General features: G+C 34.6%; 2 protein-coding genes across 2 annotated transcripts; one reads left to right on the forward strand and one right to left on the reverse strand.

Moving 5' to 3' along the window:
* Positions 1-2416: 2416 nt before the first annotated feature.
* LOC107647798 (rust resistance kinase Lr10-like) lies at positions 2417-4581 on the reverse strand. Its single transcript, XM_021105366.2, has 2 exons — positions 3858-4581; positions 2417-3683 (listed from the first exon to the last, which is right to left on the reverse strand). The coding sequence occupies exons 1-2, from the start codon at positions 4465-4467 to the stop codon at positions 2584-2586; spliced, it is 1710 nt and encodes a 569-aa protein (XP_020961025.2). The 5' UTR covers positions 4468-4581; the 3' UTR covers positions 2417-2583.
* Positions 4582-5495: 914 nt separating this feature from the next.
* Positions 5496-11965, forward strand: LOC107647799 (LEAF RUST 10 DISEASE-RESISTANCE LOCUS RECEPTOR-LIKE PROTEIN KINASE-like 2.1). Its single transcript, XM_016351847.3, has 4 exons — positions 5496-6459; positions 6554-6586; positions 6902-6925; positions 10532-11965. The coding sequence occupies exons 1-4, from the start codon at positions 5571-5573 to the stop codon at positions 11797-11799; spliced, it is 2214 nt and encodes a 737-aa protein (XP_016207333.1). The 5' UTR covers positions 5496-5570; the 3' UTR covers positions 11800-11965.
* Positions 11966-20406: the final 8441 nt, after the last annotated feature.

Genomic DNA, 20406 nt, shown 5'->3' on the forward strand with positions numbered 1-20406 from the left:
AGAATAATGTAATTAACCCGATAAAAAAATTATAAGGAAAATTTTGTATCAATGACCTTTAAGAGAGAAAAAATTAAGAAAGATGACTAGTGGTATAAAAAATGTTATGTATAACAGTATAAGACCATATAATAAAAATGGTTAACTATGATTTTAGTTTTTAAGGTATAGTTAAAATATTTTTTTGTCTTTAATTTTTTTATACAAAATTATTTTTAAGGTCTAAACCAAAATTTTAAAATTATTTTTTTTACTTAAATATTAAAATTTTAAACCAAATTACCTACTATAAAATTATAAAATAAAAAATAAATAAATAAAAGAGAGTGCTTTTGCTATTGAGAAGAGAAAAAAAAAGAGATGAGAAGAATAAGAAGTTGTCTACAATCTATCTCTATTTTTATTTTTGCTGTCACCTTCGTATAATTTTGGTTCCTAAGATAAGGAAAATTTTAAAATTAAATTAAATTTTAAAAAAGGAATTTGAGACAAAAAAAATTTTATCTATACTTTAAAAATTAAAATCGTACTTAACCTTAATAAAAATTAAAATCGTACTTAACCTTAATAGAAATGAATAGGAGAGAAGGACCACGTTGAAAACTCTATTTCTAATTTTCTATTAAAAAGATAAGAACAAGGGTATATTCAATAGGGGGCCTCACTGTCTATATGAACTAGCATTGTAAAAGTCATGGACAATTAATTATACAGTGAATACTAAAATAATTTAGTAGTGTTACACATAATATTACTTTTAAAGATATGATAATGCGAGAACTGCAGGGGAGGGTGAGTGATAAATATTTTAATCTGGACAATAGTCTTAGAAGTGGCTTTTTTGCTTTTTTGTTTTTTTTGTTTTTTTTGTTTTTTTTTTTTATGTGCAAAGAGAGACAGTAATAATGTAACACATGAATTTGCAAAATTTTCTATTATCATAACAAATTTAACGTGGATGAAGGTGTACCAAAACGTTTATGTAATTTGGCTTCTCTGAACATTCTTCGTCCCTCAGTGGAATGAATTGGAAAGCATTTACACAGTGAAAAAAGACTCATGTACTAGTAATTAGTGGAGCCATTTCTGCTATTAAAATTGGAATACTTTATTAATTGTATAGACGTATTATACGTACTAACATCTCAGGTATTAAGTAGGGATAGACAAACCAGGTCAAATAATAATTTATTGTTACAAAATTGAGTTAAATTTCAATTTGGCAAATGAAATTTAGTCCGATGTTTAGAATAATCTCCACAATTTTGTTGGCCCCAATCAGAACTTCTAAATTTGTAATTGTGGCTCTGGCTTGCCCCTGCGATTATCTTCGTCAGCAGAATGCTGATCTGATGCAATTACATGACATGGTGGATACTACTTAAACGACGGCGAATTGGTTTCGCGCCCAAACCCTTTGGAAACCACGTCGTTTCAGTTTTTTGTGGGTTAAAACTCTCTTTCTTTCCACTAGGATGATCATAAGTTGCAAAACACCAAGAAAACCCTTACACTACATGGTTTCCAAAGGGTTTGGGCGCGAAACCAATGCGCCGTCGTTTAAGTAGTGTCCACCATATCATGCAATTGCGCTAGATCAGCATTCCGGTGGAAATGATCGCAGGGGTAAGATGGAGCCACAATTGCAAATTTAAGGGTTCTAATTGGGGCCAACGAAATTGTGGGGGTCATTTTGAGCATTAGGCCAAATTTCAAGGACCAAATTGAGAGTTAACTCTACAAAATCAGACTTTTATTATACCATCTTAATTTGGCCTGTGGTCTGCTAACTAAAATATGAAGTAAGAAAATATCATTAAAAAAAACATAAATATGTAATGAAGAGTGCTAGGGCTAGCAACTTTTGTATTTTGTAACCATCAATTGACCATCAATAGTATTTTTAATGGTGTGAGATTACATTCAATGGTGGGAGATCACTCACTTTTCTTTTGATGGTTAAGTGCTGGCCACAAAACACAAAAGTTGCTGGCCCCTAGACTTTCTCATACGTAATTATCAAAAAATATAAACCAAATCTACAATTTCAACACATGAAATCTATGCAAAAGAAACTCAGGAATAATAGACCTGTAGAAATTTTTTCTGAAGTTATGTTTCTAATATATATTTTACCAGAGTTAGTTAACTCATTTATCTAACAACTCAATCAGGCAATGTATGTGCGATTAAGTGTGACATTACTCTCTCTGTCTCCTTACAATTCCTCAGCTTTAGAGCTTAATTTATCAATGGGGCATATGCTATTTTTCTATTCTTATGGCCATCGTAACATTTTTCTGAAGCAGCTCAACTGCGACCTCTGAAATCGACATATAGTTTGTATTGATGCATAACGGTTCGTCGGTTCCTAGCTTCATAATTGAAATAGATGTTACACATACTAAGTAACGTAGCGTTCTAACAGGAGCTAACCCATTTTTTATATATATTTTTGCAGGTATTTTTTACCATACACAACAAAAAATTAAAAGGTGAAAAACAACTTTCTTTGATTACAACATCACACACATGCACACACACCAAGTGCTAGTTAAATGTTTAATAGTATGTTGAATCAAACTAGTCTGTTTCTGGGATTACTTCCAACTCCAAATTCAGACGTCTTGCTGGAATAATTGCACTTGAAGTAGTCGCAGCTGCAGATTCAAAAGGATTTGGCGGCACTTTCAACTTGCTTTCCTCTCCTTCAACAAGCATTTGAACTACACTTTTCATGGACGGACGCTGAACCGGGTGCCACTGGATGCACCATAGTCCTACTATTGCCAGTTTCTTTGCAATTCTAAAATCTCCATCATCATCAATAGGAATATATGTATCATCTCCTTCAAGCAAATTGTGTATCCAATTGGGATATAGAACTTGAAATGTTTCTTGACTTGCATTTGTATTTTTCCTTCCTCCAACCATCTCAAGCAATAACATCCCATAACTGTAGATGTCGGATTTATAAGATACATTGCCGAAATTTCTAGAGAAAACTTCAGGCGCCATGTATCCTAAGGTTCCCCTAGCTGCAGTCATGGATACAGTACTTCGATTTTTCGAGCATAACTTAGCCAAACCAAAGTCTGAAATTTTTGGAGTGAAACTGTCATCTAACAAGACATTGTAAGGATTAATATCAAAATGCAGAATTCTCTGATCACAGCCTTGGTGAAGATATTCAATCCCTTTAGCTATGCCGAGAGCAATCTGATGCAACTTGTTCCATCCGACAAAGCTTTCTTTGTCGCTGGACGAAGCAATGAAGCTCTGGAGATTACCATTGGGGAAGAAGTGATAAACTAAAGCGCGGTGAGATCCATCAGCACAATATCCAAGCAAGCGAACCACGTTGACATGGTGGATTTTGGCCATAGTTCCCACTTCATTTATGAATTCTTTCCCATCTCCGTCTGTGTTATTGAGGATCTTGACAGCAACAAGAATTTGATTGGACAATTTACCTTTGTAGACAGCTCCATGAGCTCCTTCACCTAACTTGTCCTTAAACTGCTTAGTAATTCTCTTAATATCAGCATAAGAGAATCTTGTTGGGTTTAATGCCTCGTAGTCCTTCAAAAAAGTTTGAACTCTTTGTTGATCTTCCCCTTTGTTTCTATAATAGCAATATATATAATACAAGGCAGCCAGTGTTGAGAACAGGAGAGCTGCACCTGCATGCCATTATAACAAAATTCAATTTTGTAATACTAAATTTATTTCATAAAACTAATACAATATTTTTGGGATAGGCATAGTTCTTGGCAATATACAATAGGGCAGAGTTTCAAACATAAATGATATTCTATGAAGATAAAATAATAGTAATAGTAATAGTATTGTCTCACCTATAATGGGTAAAATAATTGATTCATAGTATTGTGTCCCCTTGGGCATGTTGCAACCAACGAAACATCCACTATGGAAATTCGTTTCCGACCACACCAAGTAGAATGAAAAATCCCTTATAAATTCGGCGTGCATTGGCAGAACCTGATGGGACAGTTTTGTGCAGCGCACAAGATTCGTGCTGACAATGCCGTCGTCATCGTCGGCCGCTTGAATCCGGCAAGGTAACGTGGTGTACTCACTATTTGAAGGACAGTGGAAGAAAGTAATGTTGGTGGGTTTAAGTGGGTAGTTTTCATCATAACCAGGGGCAGAGTAAACAAAATCTCTTCGAATGAATCGGAAAGGATAGAATGATGAATAATTGAGTTTGAGAAAGAGTTCTGACAAACAGATTCCGGCACCATATACTTCTAGAGTTTTGGATTTGAAATTAATGTGACGGACGGGGAGTTTTACCGAGGATGAAACTCCAGGGAGCTCAAGAATATTGGTTTCGTTTTTTGTACAGTACAGGCGAACGGGACATTGAACAGGGTCACGGTGGCTAATTCCGATGTTGATGAGATTGAAATTGAGAAGCAGAAGCAGGATGAATAATGCTTCCATGGTCACTGTGGCAACTGGCAAGGAAGAATGTGAGTTTGAGAAATTACTTGAATGTTTCTTTCCTTGGTTTTTGTATGTGTGAACTCATTGACTAATATAAAGTTTACTCTAACATTAACAATTTGTTTGGTTTAGAAGAATTTGGAAGGAAAGAAAACGAAGGAGAAGAAAATGGATGAAAAAATTAGTTTTCTATTGTTTGGATTAAGAAGGAAAATGAATGGAAAATATAAAAGTACATGTGGGACCATATTAAAATTTTCTCTCCAAAGTTGAGAAAAAAACTTAGATTGGAATGGAAAATGGATAAAATTACAAATGTGTCCTTATAATATTAGTATATTATAATTTATAAAGGGTATTAATGTAATTTTATTTTAGTATAATTTTCTCTCTTCTTATTTTTCCTTCCATCCAAACAAAAGAAAATTTTTTTTTTACTTTCTTTCCTTCTATTTTTTCTTCATCCAAACAACACAAAAAAAATTAACTTTTCTTTCTATTTTCTTTCTTCTCATTTTCTTTCCACCTATTTTTTTTTCACCCATTTTCTACTTTACATCCAAACAATGTCTAAATGGTTGGAATACATGCTTATGCATTGGTTTCCAAGTCAAAATGGCAAAGAGGGTTTTTCAAAAGTAGTTAGCTCATTGCCACTGAATACATGCTTGAAAATGGTATATGAGTTTGAATTGTTTACACGAAAAATATTTTTTTTGGTGACTAAACAAAAAAGAAAGGAAAAAAATAAAGACAAAATCAAATTAATTGGCTAAATTTATATTTAAAGTTATTAGATGTTGATCTTCACTTTATGATTGACTTTAAGCTATACAATCTGCAAAACTATTTGTATTCTTCTGAATTGAAAGAATATAGGCTGTCCAATTCTAATTCATAATTTTCTGTATATGCTTTTCCAAATTCCATTCAGAAATATTCTTACCAAACATTCTTTGATTTACCAAAAAAAAAAAGCTTATAAATAATCGATTTCACAAACAACCTCACGAAATTCACCAACCCAAACTAGAAGTAAACCTCTCCAAATCAATATTAAAACAGTTTGGTCCTCACCGCAAGTTGCTAATTCCTGATCAATGATGAGCAGTAGGAAAGGTTTCTGCTTCTCCCGCTTAAAGTTGCTGCTCCTGATTGTTACAGTTGCAGCTGCTGCTGATCATAACAGAACATGTACGCCCTCCGCATGCGGCAAAGTCACCACCATAACACATCCTTTCCGGCTGAGGGGCGACCCTGCAAGCTGTGGCGACCGGAGGTACGAGTTGTCTTGCGAGAATAACATCACCCTCTTATATCTTTTTCCCGGTAAAACCTACCATGTTGAGGCAATAAACTACAACAACTTCACGATCCGCCTTGTAGATCCAGCCATCTCAGAGAATGACTGTTCTACCCTTCCTCGCTATTCTTTATCCCTAACCAATTTCAGTACCTTTGGGGATGACTATTATTACCAAAGAGTCGCCGAATTCGGCACCGGAAAATACGAATCCCTTCAAGAACGAGTCTCCTTAAATGGCTCCACACCGGAGGAGAACTCAGTGAGAATGTTCGAGCACGTGGTGTTCTTGAACTGCACCGATCCGGTGAGGGACGATCCACGATACGTGAATACTGCTCCTTGCATTAACGAAGGCGGTAATAATGTTTATGCTGTTCTTGGAGACTTGGCGGTGGTTGAATTAAGAGATGATTGCCGTGTGAAGATGATTGCAGCCTCATCGTTTCTTGTTCCACCGAGATTATGGCAAGATTCAGTGTTCATCGAAGAGAACTTGGCATACTCTGAAATCCATAAGAAACTCAGTTACGGATTTGAACTTTCGTGGATGTATGGGTTTGCTCGTGAAGATAAATGCGGGATCAAGGATTTTTGCTTATTCAACGAAATCACTCAGAACATCACCTGTGGGGATCCGGATATTCCCGTCTGTGATTACACTTCACTGCTGAACTACAAATGTGGTAAGAAAATTAAAGTTGCAGATCTATCTATCACTGTTGTCTGATTATTTTCAAAATTAGAGAGCTAATAGATTGTTTAATTACTGTGATTTAGGAAACGTGTCAAAGCTACAGATAATTGCACAAGGTATGAATTTTATCCCTTATGGCGACTACTTTTTGTACACTCATTGTAGATGTTAGAGTTCTTGAAGAAGTGGGAGATTACAAACAGAACAATACAGAGCAAGAATCAGACCTAGATATGAATGAGAGGAGGAAGCAAGAGTTGGAAACTTTAAGTATAAAAGTTACAAATCTTGTTTGATGTCAAATTTAGCCGTCAAATGTGGAAACATGTGATATCTATATAAACAACCCGTTTTTATGAGTGTATGTTATCACTATTAGTTTTTTATTGCCTTCACCATGTTGCTAACTTTTCACTGATTCTTTTCGACAGATTTTGCATACGGAATTTTGAAAGGTAAGTTCTCATTCCATAGTATATATGTACACTTGCATGATTTAATTTTCCTATTCAATGTTATTGTTTGGCATAAGTGGACGAGGTCATGAGGAGTATAAGAGACATTTTAAATTAGTAAATTAATTAAGTGACAAATCATAAAATGGATATACTGCCATATATTGAACTAAAAGATGTTTAACTAAAAGTGGAAAAAAAAAAAAAAAAAAGGAGTCTGTAGTAGGTAACAACAACAACAACAAAGCCTTGTCCCACTAAGTGGGGTCGGCTACATGAATCAAACGACGCCATTGTGCTCTATCATGTATCATGTCTACAGAGAGACTGTTTACATGTAGATCTCGTTTGACCACCTCATGGATGGTCTTCTTAGGTCTTCCTCTGCCTTTCGCCCTTTGTCCATCTTCCATCTCATCCACCCTCCTGACTGGATGTTCTATTGGTCTTCTTCTCACATGTCCAAACCACTTGAGAGGCGATTCAACCATCTTTTCCACAATGGGTGCTACTCCAACTCTCTCCCTTATATCTTCATTCCTTATTTTACCCAATCGCGTATGACCACTCATCCATCTCAATATCTTCATCTCTGCCACACTCAGCTTATGTTCGTGCTCCCCTTTAGCCGCCCAACACTCCGTACCATACAGCATAGCCGGTCTTATAGCGGTGCGATAGAATTTACCTTTAAGTTTTAAAGGCACTTTTTTGTCGCATATAAAACCAGATGCACTCCGCCATTTTGACCAACCTGCTTGGATCCTATGATTTACATCCTGTTCAATCTCTCCATTATCTTGTATAATGCACCCAAGATACTTAAAACTTTTAACTTTTCGTAGGATATTTTCTCCAATCTTCACCTCTATATTGGGGTTTTCCCTTCTTAGACTGAACTTACATTCCATATATTCCGTCTTGCTACGGCTTATGCGCAGACCATACACTTCTAGAGCTTCTCTCCATAACTCCAACTTCTTATTTAGGTCTTCCCTTGACTCTCCCATAAGGACGATATCATCGGCAAAAAGCATGCACCATGGCACAGGCCCTTGGATGTGCTCTGTGAGTACTTCCAAGACTAATGTGAAAAGTTATGGACTTAAGGATGATCCCTGGTGTAATCCTATACCAATAGGGAATTCCTCTGTCACACCACCTTGAGTCTTCACACTAGTTGTGGCCCCATCATACATGTCTTTAATTGCCCGAATATATGCGATCCTTACTCTCCTCTTTTCTAAAACCTTCCATAAGACCTCCCTTGGTACCCTATCATACGCTTTTTCCAAGTCAATAAACATCATATCTAGATCCCTTTTATTACTACGATACCTTTCCATCATCCTTCTTAATAGGTATATCGCTTCAGTGGTAGATCTGCCTGGCATAAATCCAAATTGGTTCTCTGTTACTTGTGTCTCTTTTCTCAACCTCCGTTCTATCACCCTTTTCCATAACTTCATAGTATGACTCATAAGCTTAATTCCTCTATAGTTTCCGCAACTTTATATATCCCCCTTATTCTTGTAGATAGGTACCAAGGTGCTCTTTCTCCACTCATCAGGCATCTTCTTTGACCTTAAAATCTCATTAAAAAGCATGGTTAACCAGTTGATGCCTTTTTCTCCAAGACCCTTCCAAATCTCAATCGGAATATTATCAGGTCCTACTGCCCTGCTCATTTTTCATCTGCTTTAGAGTCTCTTTTACCTCGAAGTCTCGAATCCTTCGATAGTAATCAAAGTTTTGATCTTCTTTCCTTGTGCATAATCGACCAAGGCTCGGAAGAGTCTTCTGTCCCTCATTAAATAACTCGTAGAAGTAGCTCTTCCACCTTTCATTAATCTTCTCCTCTTAAGCCAATACCTCTCCATCCTTATCCTTTATGCACTTAACCTGATCCAAATCTCTCGTTCTTCTTTCCCGGCTCTTTGCGATTCTATATATACCTTTTTCTTCTTCTTTCGTGCCCAAAGACTGGTAGAGACCCTCATATGCTCTTGTTCTTGCTTCACTTACAGCCACTTTTGTCTCTTTCTTAGCCGCCTTATATTTTTCCCAATTATCTGCATTGCGGCATAAAGACCACTCTTTAAAGCATTCCCTTTTTATCTTTATCTTTTCTTGTATACTCGCATTCCACCACCAGGACTCCTTGTCTCTTGGTCCTATTCCTTTAGATTCACCAAAACTTTCTTTTGCTGTTCTTCTAATAACTTCTGCCATCTCCCTCCACATCTCTTCCGCGCTTCTATTTCCATCCCACTTTGCCTCTTCTCCTACCAGTCTTAGGAAGCTTCTTTGTTCCTCACCTTTCATCCGCCACCACCTCGTCCTTGGGTTCTTCGTATGATGTCTTTTCCTCAACTTTTGCTCAACGCGAAAATCCATGACGAGCACCCTATGTTGTGTTGTCAAACTCTCTCCCGGGATAATTTTACAGTTAATGCAAAATTTCCGGTCGACTCTCATCAACAAGAAGAAGTCAATTTGAGAGCTTGTCATGCCACTCTTATAGGTTATAAGATGTTCATCTCTCTTTTTAAAACATGTATTTGCGATGAGAAGATCAAAGGTTGAGGAAAAGTTCAAAATAGTTTTACCCTCGGCATTGATCACCCCGAAACCATGGCCTCCGTGAATACTCCCATATCCAATCACTTCTCTCCCCACATGGCCATTTAAATCTCCTCCTAAGAAAATCTTATCTCCCAAAGGTATGCCTTGAACCAAACTCTCTAGATCCTCCCAAAACCTTATCTTGTGTTGTTCGTCCGAACCCACTTGTGGTGCATAGGCACTAATCACATGGAAAGCACCTCCCTCCACCACAAGTTTGATAGAGATGATCCGATCTCCCACCCTCTTGATATCCACTACGTCCTTCTTCCACTGCTTATCCACAATTATTCCAACCCCATTCCTATTCTTCACCTTTCCTGTATACCAAAGTTTGAAACCAGAAGTATCCAACCCTAGTCTGTAATAGGTAAATGTAAAAATAATATTAACATTAGGTTAAAATCTTTTTCATAATTTTTGTTTAAAAAAAGTTTAAAATATTGTTAACTTTTAATTTAATTTAGTTTCATCATTAATTTTTCATCATGAATAATTAATTTTTTTTTCTATTTTTCTCCAAAATCCTAAACCCAATCATATCATCATCACCATTAAACCATCAACACTATTGCTCCCACCACCACTCCTCTTTTTCAGTTTTTCTCCCTCTTCAAAAGAAAAAGAAAAAAAAAATCCGCAACCACCACTGCTCACCTTCACACTCTCATCCCACCACATTGTCCTTAAAAATATTTTAGTTAACACTAAGAAAGCTAATTAGTAATATTAAATCATTTATAACTTGGGTTGGACTAGGTAAACAAATGAGGCAAATGATGAATTATCTTTTAAAGACTAATTTGTCAAACTTGTATTCTAGTCTTGTGTGTTCTAAGACTCAAATGTCTGATTCTTTTTACATCTACATATATTATATCTCAAATAATAAATTCCTTGTACATACTTTGAATAAAGTTTTATATGTGTTCGTTAGCAGCAAATATATTTGGATTGATCCATATTCTTATAATTACACAGGACTTTGCAAAGTGGTAGACATGGACAGTGGTGAACGCTTCTCCAAAAAAGATGTAATACCTGTTGTTAAGGTTGGATTATTCATGGGATTGTTTCTGATGTCATACATAATCCTCAAATACTCAATAGGTGTCATGTTTTTCTTTGCATTGTTGATCTACACGTTTCGAAGAAGGCATATATCAATCTATGAAAATATTGAGGATTTTCTACAAGGAAACACTCTCATGCCAATAAGATATTCATATAAAGAGATAAAGAAGATGACGAAAGGTTTCAAGGAGAAGTTGGGAGAAGGAGGATTTGGTGCAGTGTACAAAGGAAAACTACGAAGTGGGCCTTTTGTAGCCATAAAAATATTGGGTAAAGCCAAAGCTAATGGCCAAGAATTTATCAGTGAAGTTGCTACCATTGGTAGAATACACCATGCAAATGTGGTAAGGTTGATTGGATTTTGTGTCGAGGGTTCAAAACGCGCTCTTATATATGAATTCATGCCAAATGGTTCTCTAGATAAATATATATTTTCCAAAGAAGAAAGTGTATCTCTAACTTCCCAAAAGATGTTTGAGATATCTCTCGGAGTGGCACGCGGTATGGCTTATTTGCATGAAGGCTGTGATATGCAAATTTTACATTTTGATATCAAGCCTCACAACATTCTTCTTGATGAGAACTTCATTCCTAAGGTCTCAGACTTTGGTCTCGCAAAACTATATCCTCTTGATAATAGTATTGTAACATTGACTGCAGCAAGAGGAACCATTGGTTACATGGCCCCAGAGCTGTTTTATCAAAATATTGGAGCAGTATCTTACAAGGCTGATGTCTATAGCTTTGGAATGCTTTTGATGGAAATAGCGAGTCAAAGAAGAAATTTGAATCCACATGCAGAGCATTCAAGTCAACTTTATTTTCCATTTTGGATATATGATCGGTTGGCTGTTGAGGAAAATGATGAGATTGAGATGGAAACTTTTATGCATGAAGAAAGGAGTGAGTTAGCAAAAAAGATGTTTATAATTGCATTGTGGTGCATACAACTGAAGCCAAGTGATCGTCCCTCAATGAATAAAGTAGTGGAAATGTTAGAAGGAGATGTTGCAAGTATTGAAATGCCTCCAAAACCTTCATATTATCCAAATGATGTGATTCAAAGAGATTCAGAAGTTGACTCATCAGGAATAGATGCTTCAAATAATTCTTATGTGTCTTCAAGTTTTGAGGAGGAAAGTACATCCAATCCCTTGTTAAAGTTTTCTGCTTGATGACCAACATGGTTTACTTCTTTACAATCTTGTTTCTTAGTTATTGAGTAAAAGGACGAGTCAAGACAGTAAAATTTATGATGAAGTTGTACGTGTGTATGTGTGTGTGTTTGTTTAGTCAACATTATTCATTAATCAGAATTGTAAATCCAATATAATTATCATACATACATACAGCAATAAAGAGAACAAACCAAACTTACAATTATAACCAATGAAGATTATCCAACAAAAGAAATTCCAGCTCCAGACATTTTTAATGAAGATGCAAAAAACATCTTTTTATGAAGATGCTTTGTATAAAAGTGTGATTTATTGATTTGGCCACACTTCAAATAAAAACAACAATTTTATAACATATTAAAATCTAACTCTACAATCCATCATCTAAGGGTAAAAAAAAAATCATCACATGAAGGCAATTATAATATCTTCATGGAAGTACCCACCTTCCAATTATATATTGTACGCCTTTGTTTACTAAAACCAGTTGAATGACAATCTGATCTTATTGAATTAAATAAAAGGAAAAATATATGGAATCAACTTCAAATCAGACAAGAATGAAACAACTTAATTAATTATAAATATAGTAATTAGTTTTATTTATTTATGATTTAAAATATTAGTTATTAAATGCTTCACCACATTCAAATTAGGAAGAGATACCTTCAGTATCATTGTAACGTGAATCACGGAAATTGATTCAATTAGCTTTCGTCTCTTCATCCTCCTTCTTTTCCAAATGCCTAAAACATGATAAATCAGAAAATAGATTCAGAACCATCTAATTTACAAAGAAAAGAAACATCCTAATGTCTAGTATAAGCACCATCCACATAAAGGTTTTAGATTCATTCAAAGGCATTTGTCTGATTTTTGGCTGGTATCCTCTTGATTCCTTAACATTGTTGTTCAATAAAATCTTTAGAGTTTTATGTTTTAACTTTTTACCAAATTCTCAACTTTTTAGTGCTGTTACTTGATCATGTTATGATCATATCTTAGAATATGGTTTAATTTTGAAAGATGACTTTATTTTAGATGTTTTCATAATTTATTTTGTGTGTAATTATATAATTTTAAATGTATTGTGAAGATTCAATATAATGTCTTTGTAATCAAAGCATATTCAAAAATAAATAAATCTATGACATATCTAAAATAATATAATAACACCTAAAATACTTTTTAAACACATCTAGAATTTGTTTGAATTTATCTAAAACAAGTATCATTAAATATTTAAACAACACCACAATAAAAAAATTCTTTGTTTAAAACTTTTTTTTTCTTTTTACTTTTTGTTTTCGTTTTTCTTGCTTCCAGATTAAAAACATCGTATGCTTTTCGCAAAACTCTTCATTTATTTTTTTTTTTTTTTGTTTTCTTTGTTTCTTAGATTAAATGGTTTAGTATTTTTTTAAAAGCTACAATTTTAAAAATTTTAAATTTAATTTAAAATAATTGATATTTTAAAGTTTCGAAATTGATGTTTTTGAATGTAAAGAAAAAAGAACATCGAATTTATATGCGATTATTGTAATTATATTTGAAATTTTTGTAAAAAAATAGCTAAAAGTTGAAAGAGTTTAATGAATAATATCTAGTTGAATTGAAAAATAAAAAATACATTATGCAACAACCAAGTGACTAAGTGAATATTCAGTTTAGGTGCACATTCAAGTATTTTTGGCAAGCAAATTCAATCAAGTTAATTTAAATTTAACAAAAATTAGTTTCATCATACCAGTGTGTATTACATGCGCGTTTCAATAACGCAAAACATATCATTTTTCGTCTTCTCTTTCTCCTTTTAAATTTGCACATATACGTTCTTCTTCTTACCTTCTTTTTCTTTTTCTTTTTTTCGTGCACGCAAATTATTTTTTATTGGTTTTGATTTTCTTTTGTGTCATCATTAAATAATTTCAGTTTATTTTTTAGTTTATTTCGATTTATTTATAAATTAATTTCGATTCATTTGTGTGTTAATTGAGATTCACTTAATGCTGCTGATAATTATTATATATCATTAATCACTAATATTATGAAGAAGCACTTGCCATACTTGGAGGATATGCTTCAATTTCCTCTATAAATTAGACTTTTCACTAAGTTCACATTGTTGATACATACATAGATACGCTAGAAGAGTAAGAGAGATATGTTGGAATAAATTAATTTCAATTGACCCAGATCATCCATATTGAATCACCAAAAATATAACATAATGCGGAAGCGTACCTGAATTCATAAACATGAATTATGATTGGAAGAGTTTGGATCTTGTAGTTCTTTCGATCTTCCTCAACCAAAGCCTTCTGTATTTCTAGGAGGCTATACTGCAACTCTTTTGATGGGGAAAGAGTAACAAATGCGGCTTTGGTATATTGGGGACCGAAACCCTGAAAGTCTATTTATATTTGAGCATGGCACCCATTAAACCCTAAAGCCCAAATAAAATAGTATCTAAAGCCCAAAAGATAATATATCTAAAATCCAAAAAAATAATTATCTAAGGAACAAAAGATAATATCCGGTTTTATTCTCATTTAATTCCAAATCAAAAGTAATAATGACTTATTCCATTAGCATTTAAAACAATGAGATCATCATTATATAAGTCATTTAATTTGAAATAGCATAATTTGTAATTATAATTAATATATGTATTGCCCACAAATAAGTTAGGAAATCAAATAATTTCCTAACAATCTCCCACTTGGGCTATACATATATTATTTTTGGACATAATCACATCTTTATAAACTTTATGCGCGCATCTGAATGCTATTTCTCTCATTACTTTAACAATCTGGTCCGTCTCATATATTAGATATGGAACTACCGCAGCTTTTACCACATTAAATGCCGTGACTAAACCACGCCAATCACCATCCTAATATACTTAACGACATAGATCAAATTTGGATGAGTAATATGGAAATCACATGCCAAGTGATCTCATGCATGTCTATTTCTAGCTGGTCCAACTTTATTGATATCAAACACAATACAAATATTGCAAAATGAACATTTCACATAACATGAAATAAACCATCAACTTAATTCTGCAGAAAAATAACTCAATATCTGTCATAGGACATATAGCATAAACTCCCACTAAACCAAGGCATCACAAATATTGACACCCATCCGAGCAGTGTGCTCATGAAAGACTTTAGGGATCAATCCCTTGGTTAATGGGTCCGCTAGCATATACTCTGTTCCTATATGTTCTATGGAAATCTGTTTTTCTTGAATTTTCTCCTTGACAACTAAGAACTTGATGTCTATATGCTTCGATTTTGTCAAGCTCTTATTGTTGTTGGAGTATAATACTGCTGACTTATTGTCACAGAATATCTTTAATGGCTTTTCAATGTCATCTATTATACGAAGCTCAGTGACAAAATTTCGCAACCATATGCCATGTTTGGATGCCTCAAAGCAAGCAACATATTCTGCCTCCATTGTTGAGGAAGCTACAAGAGTCTGTTTGTTAGACTTCCATGCAATAGCTCCTCCAGCCAAAGTGAAGATGCAGCCTGAAGTAGAGCGTCTACTATCTTGGCATCCCACAAAATCGGAATCAGAATATCCAATGATCTCCAAATTTTCTGATCTCCGATAAGTGAGCATGTAATCCTTTGTTCTCTTCAGATAACGCATTACGCGTTTAACAGCTATCCAATGATCCATGCCCGGATTGCTCAAGTATCTACCCAACACTCCCACTATAAATGATATATCGGGACGTGTGCAGACTTGAGCATACATTAAACTTCCTAGTGCTGATGCATAAGGCTTATCATGCATTGCTGTCCTCTCAAGATCATTTTTAGGGCATTGTTTGAGACTGAACTTGTCTCCTTTAGCTACGGGTGTGTCCATTGATCTACAATTTTCTATGCCATATCTACTTAAAATCTTTTCGATATAGTTCTTTTGTGATAATCCAAGAATACCTTGAGAACGATCTCTTAATATCTTGATTCCTAATACAAAAGAGGCATCACCAAGATCTTTCATTTCGAATTTGTTCGATAGAAATTTCTTAGTTTCATGCAACAAGCCTATATCGTTGCTGGCAAGTAGAATGTCATCAACATATAAGACCAAAAAGATATATTTACTCCCACTGAACTTGCGGTATACACACTCATCTATGATATTCACCTCAAAACCGTAAGAGGTAATGACTTGATGAAACTTGTGATACCATTGACGGGAAGCTTGTTTGAGACCATAGATAGATTTCTTTAACTTACAAACCATAGATTTTGAATCACCTAATACAAAATTTTCTGGTTGTACCATATACATCGTTTTATCAATGTCACCATTGAGAAACGCTGTCTTTACATCCATCTGATGTAGCTCCAAGTCAAAATGAGCTACTAGTGCCATTATGGTTCTAAAAGAGTCTTTCGATGATACTGGAGAGAAAGTCTCTTTATAGTCTATGCCTTCTTTTTGAGTAAAGCCTTTAGCGACTAGACGAGCTTTATATCTCTCGACATTACCCTTAGAATCCCTTTTGGTTTTAAATATCCATTTACAACCAATTGGTTTCACACCCTCAGGTAATTCCACGAGATCCCAAACGTCATTGTCTTTCATAGACTTCATCTCTTCTTTCATGGCATCGATCCACTTTTCAGAGTTAGAACTTTGCATGGCTTGAAGAAAATTGATTGGGTCATTTTCTGTCAAACCAATGCCATCCTCATGTTCTTGGAGATAGACAACATATTCATCCGAAATCGCACTTCTCCTTTCTCTTATGGATCTCCTTAATGGCACTTCTTGAGGTTGTTGAGCTTGCTGTATGGGTTGGGGTTGAGGAGGATTCTCATTATTTTCCTGTACTGTAACAGTATCTTGAGCAACAACAATATTCTCATTGTTCTCTTGTACTGTAGCTGGATTTACAGCAGGATTTTCATTGTGCTCTTGTACTATAACTGTATCTTGAACAATAATAGGCACAAGGTCCTGATCATTGTCAGTTATAGAATCCTCATCAAAAGCAACATTCCTAATATTTCCTTCCCCCCCCCCCCCAAACTCAACATCCTCAAGAAATCTCGCATTTCCCGTCTCAAAAATAGACCTTGATGCAGGATTGAAAAACTTGTACCCCCGTGATCGCTCAGCGTAACCAACAAAGTAGCAACTAATTGTCCTTGAGTCCAATTTTCTTTCATGCGGCCTATAAGGTCGCGCCTCAGCTGGACATCCCCAAATATGCAAATGCTTTATACTGGGCCTTTTCCCAGTCCAAATTTCATATGGGGTTTTGTTAACTGCTTTGCTTGGCACCCTATTAAGGATGTACACTGCGGTCTTTAAGGTTTCTCCCCAGAGTGATTCAGGCAAGGAAGAATGACTAATCATACTTCTCACCATGTCTTTAAGAGTTCGGTTCCTTCGCTCTGCAACACCATTCATGCTAGGTTTGCCTGGCATGGTGTATTGCGGAACAATACCACACTCCTCTAGGAAAAGAGCAAAAGGCCCGGGACGTTGCTCACCTGAACCATTATATCTTCCGTAGTATTCACCACCACGATCAGATTTGATAGCTTTAATTTTCTTTCCAAGTTGAAGTTCAACTTCAGCTTTAAAAGACTTGAAAACATCCAAGGCTTGAGACTTTTCATGAATTAAATATAGATACCCGTAACGAGAGTAATCATCTATGAACGTAATAAAGTACCGTTGTCCATTCCAAGAGACAGTAGGGAATGGGCCACATATATCGGTATGTATCAGTTCTAAGACATCTTTAGCTCTCTCGGCACCTAATTTCCTTTCGTTTGTCCTTTTCCCCTTTATGCACTCAATGCAGACTTCAAAGTCCGCCAAATTTAGGGGTCCGAGAATTCCATCCGACACAAGCCTCTGAATTCTCTGTTTAGAGATGTGGCCTAGGCGTTTGTGCCATAATGATGCTGAATTCTCATTCAGTTTTTGTTTTGTACCCATTTGCAGTATTTCATTATTATATGAATTTAAGTTAAGCCTATATAGATTATCCACCAAATGACCAGAGCAAATATTATTCGAATTATAAAAGAGACTGACTTTATTGTCTCCGAATGAACAATAATAACCTGATTTGTCCAAACGAGAAACAGAAACCAAATTTCGTCTAAATGACGGTACATAAAATGTCTCTAATAAATCCAAGTAAAATCCACTCGTGGAACATAATCTAAAGGTTCCTATAGCTTCGACTGCAACTATATTGTCTGCCACGTAGATGTATCTTTCAACATCACTTGGCGGTCGGCTCCACAGGCAACCCTGCATAGTGACACTTACATGAGTAGTAGCAGCAGAATCTACCCACCAAGTATCAACAGGTGCATAACTTAAACTAGCCTCAGAACAAACGAAAGTAAGAATTATACCCTTCTTTACACGCCAAGTGGCATATTTGGTACAATCCTTCTTCATGTGTCCCACCTTCTTACAGAAGAAACAGGTTGAAACTTGATCCTGTTTCTTAGCCTTTTCTGCTGAGAAGGCGCATCCGCAGTAGTATCACGCTTTCTTTTATACTGAGAAGATAAAGCCATGTGAGCACTGAATTTCTTAGTAAAGAATTTCTCAACATCCTTTAGGAACTGTTTGGCATCTTTATCCTCAGTAATTGAGCCCCGAAACGCCTCAGGAATTGAGTGTTTCATTATCATAATGCTCATTCGATTGGATCTCTCCTACTTCTCTATTTTAACCTCATTGAGATTTTCCGGAGTGGAAGTGGGTTTCTCCTCCCGAAGAGCTATATCCAGATCCATACAACCGAGGACAATCTCCACGGTATCTTTCCAAACTTTAAAGTTTGTACCATTCAGCATAGGAATACTGTTAATTTGCGCAGAAACATTGGTAGCTAAAGCCATAGTTTCTGGATTATAACAAAAAGAACATGCAGTAAATATTAGTTAATTAATGGGTAAAAATCCATATTGAGATATCTAGCACAACATTAATTTTCAATCTTTGGATAGAAAAATTAACTGTGAGTGATACTCTCATTGCAGTAATCAAATATTGTCAAAATTCCTGTCACACATTAAGCCTTTCTTTAGACCGACTTAATGCGCACATAGAAACTTAAACTTTGCAACCTATTTATTACCGCATATATTTTCTATTAATTGGCCAAACAATAAACTTCCTTTGGGCCGATTATTGACCGCATAATTAATAGAAAATAAACAAAAGTGTGCAATGCTTATTATTTGGCCAAACAATAAACTTCCTTTGGGCCGATTATTGTTCGCATAAATAATAAGTATTACTTTATTCTTAATCAGTTACCCAAATATTTATTTACCATTAATATGTGTATGTAATTCGGCCAAATATAGACCTTCCTTTGGGCCGACCAATATTCGCATGAATTACATAACACCATATTCCTAATGTTTTAAATAAATCAATTTTCACAAAAAAGGCTACTTTGGCAGCATAATGTTCAATCAATTTATTTTAAAACCAAATCTTTATAAAATTAGTGGGTACAATAATCCAAATTGTTACTAGTTTCTTTATGTAACAATTAAATAATATTTTTTATTATTCAAATATTATTAATATATATATATAACTTGGCCAAATATAAATCTCCTTTTGGATCAATTAATATTCGCATAAGTTATATATACATAATAATTCTTATATCCTTTATTCAATTAATAGAATAAATCAATTATCATATCAAATAAATAAAAAAAAATAGATACAGTAAAATATATATATATATATATATATATATATGTATGTATGCGCGGGCATAATATATATATACACGCAATCATATTAAACCCACACCAAAAGGTTTAATAAAGCCATACATGTATGCACAGTAACACACCCATAGTAAACGTATGTGTATAAAGAATTACAATACGAAATATTTGCATTAAAAAATATAATCCTGTGTTCGTGCCTCAGTACCATACATATATATATAACGCACACATATATATATATATATATATATATATATATATATATCTCGATCGAAAGAATGATACAAAAAAAACTGATATTTTTGATGACTAAATTATGGATGGCTCTGATATCACTTGTTGGAATAAATTAATTTCAATTGACCCAAATCATCCATATTGAATCACCAAAAATATAACATAATGTGGAAGCGTACCTGAATTCATAAACATGAATTATGATTTGAAGAGTTTGGATCTTGTGGTTCTTTCGATCTTTCTCAACCAAAGCCTTCTGTATTCCTAGGAGGCTGTACTGCAACTCTTTTGATGGGAAAAGAGTAACAAAGGCGGCTTTGGTATATTGGGGACCGAAACCCTAAAAGTCTATTTATATTTGAGCATGGCACCCATTAAACCCTAAAGTCCAAATAAAATAGTATCTAAAGCCCAAAAGATAATATATCTAAAATCCAAAAAGATAATTATCTAATGAACAAAAGATAATATCCGGTTTTATTCTCATTTAATTCCAAATCAAAAGTAATAATGACTTATTCCATTAGCATTTAAAACAATGAGATCATCATTATATAAGTCATTTAATTTGAAATAGCATAATTTGTGATTATAATTA

This window comes from Arachis ipaensis, chromosome B6, assembly GCF_059453495.1.
Source record: "Arachis ipaensis isolate K30076 ecotype BB chromosome B6, ASM5945349v1, whole genome shotgun sequence".
NCBI lineage: Eukaryota > Viridiplantae > Streptophyta > Magnoliopsida > Fabales > Fabaceae > Arachis > Arachis ipaensis.

Excerpts from the sequence above, each read along its gene's own strand:
- LOC107647799 (XM_016351847.3), top strand. The coding sequence starts at position 5,571 with ATGATGAGCAGTAGGAAAGGTTTCTGCTTCTCCCGCTTAAAGTTGCTG. Across the intron at positions 6,460-6,553 it reads ACTGCTGAACTACAAATGTG|GAAACGTGTCAAAGCTACAG; the intron begins GTAAGAAAATTA and ends ACTGTGATTTAG. Across the intron at positions 6,587-6,901 it reads GCTACAGATAATTGCACAAG|ATTTTGCATACGGAATTTTG; the intron begins GTATGAATTTTA and ends TCTTTTCGACAG.
- LOC107647798 (XM_021105366.2), bottom strand. The coding sequence starts at position 4,467 with ATGGAAGCATTATTCATCCTGCTTCTGCTTCTCAATTTCAATCTCATC. Across the intron at positions 3,684-3,857 it reads AATTATTTTACCCATTATAG|GTGCAGCTCTCCTGTTCTCA; the intron begins GTGAGACAATAC and ends AATGGCATGCAG.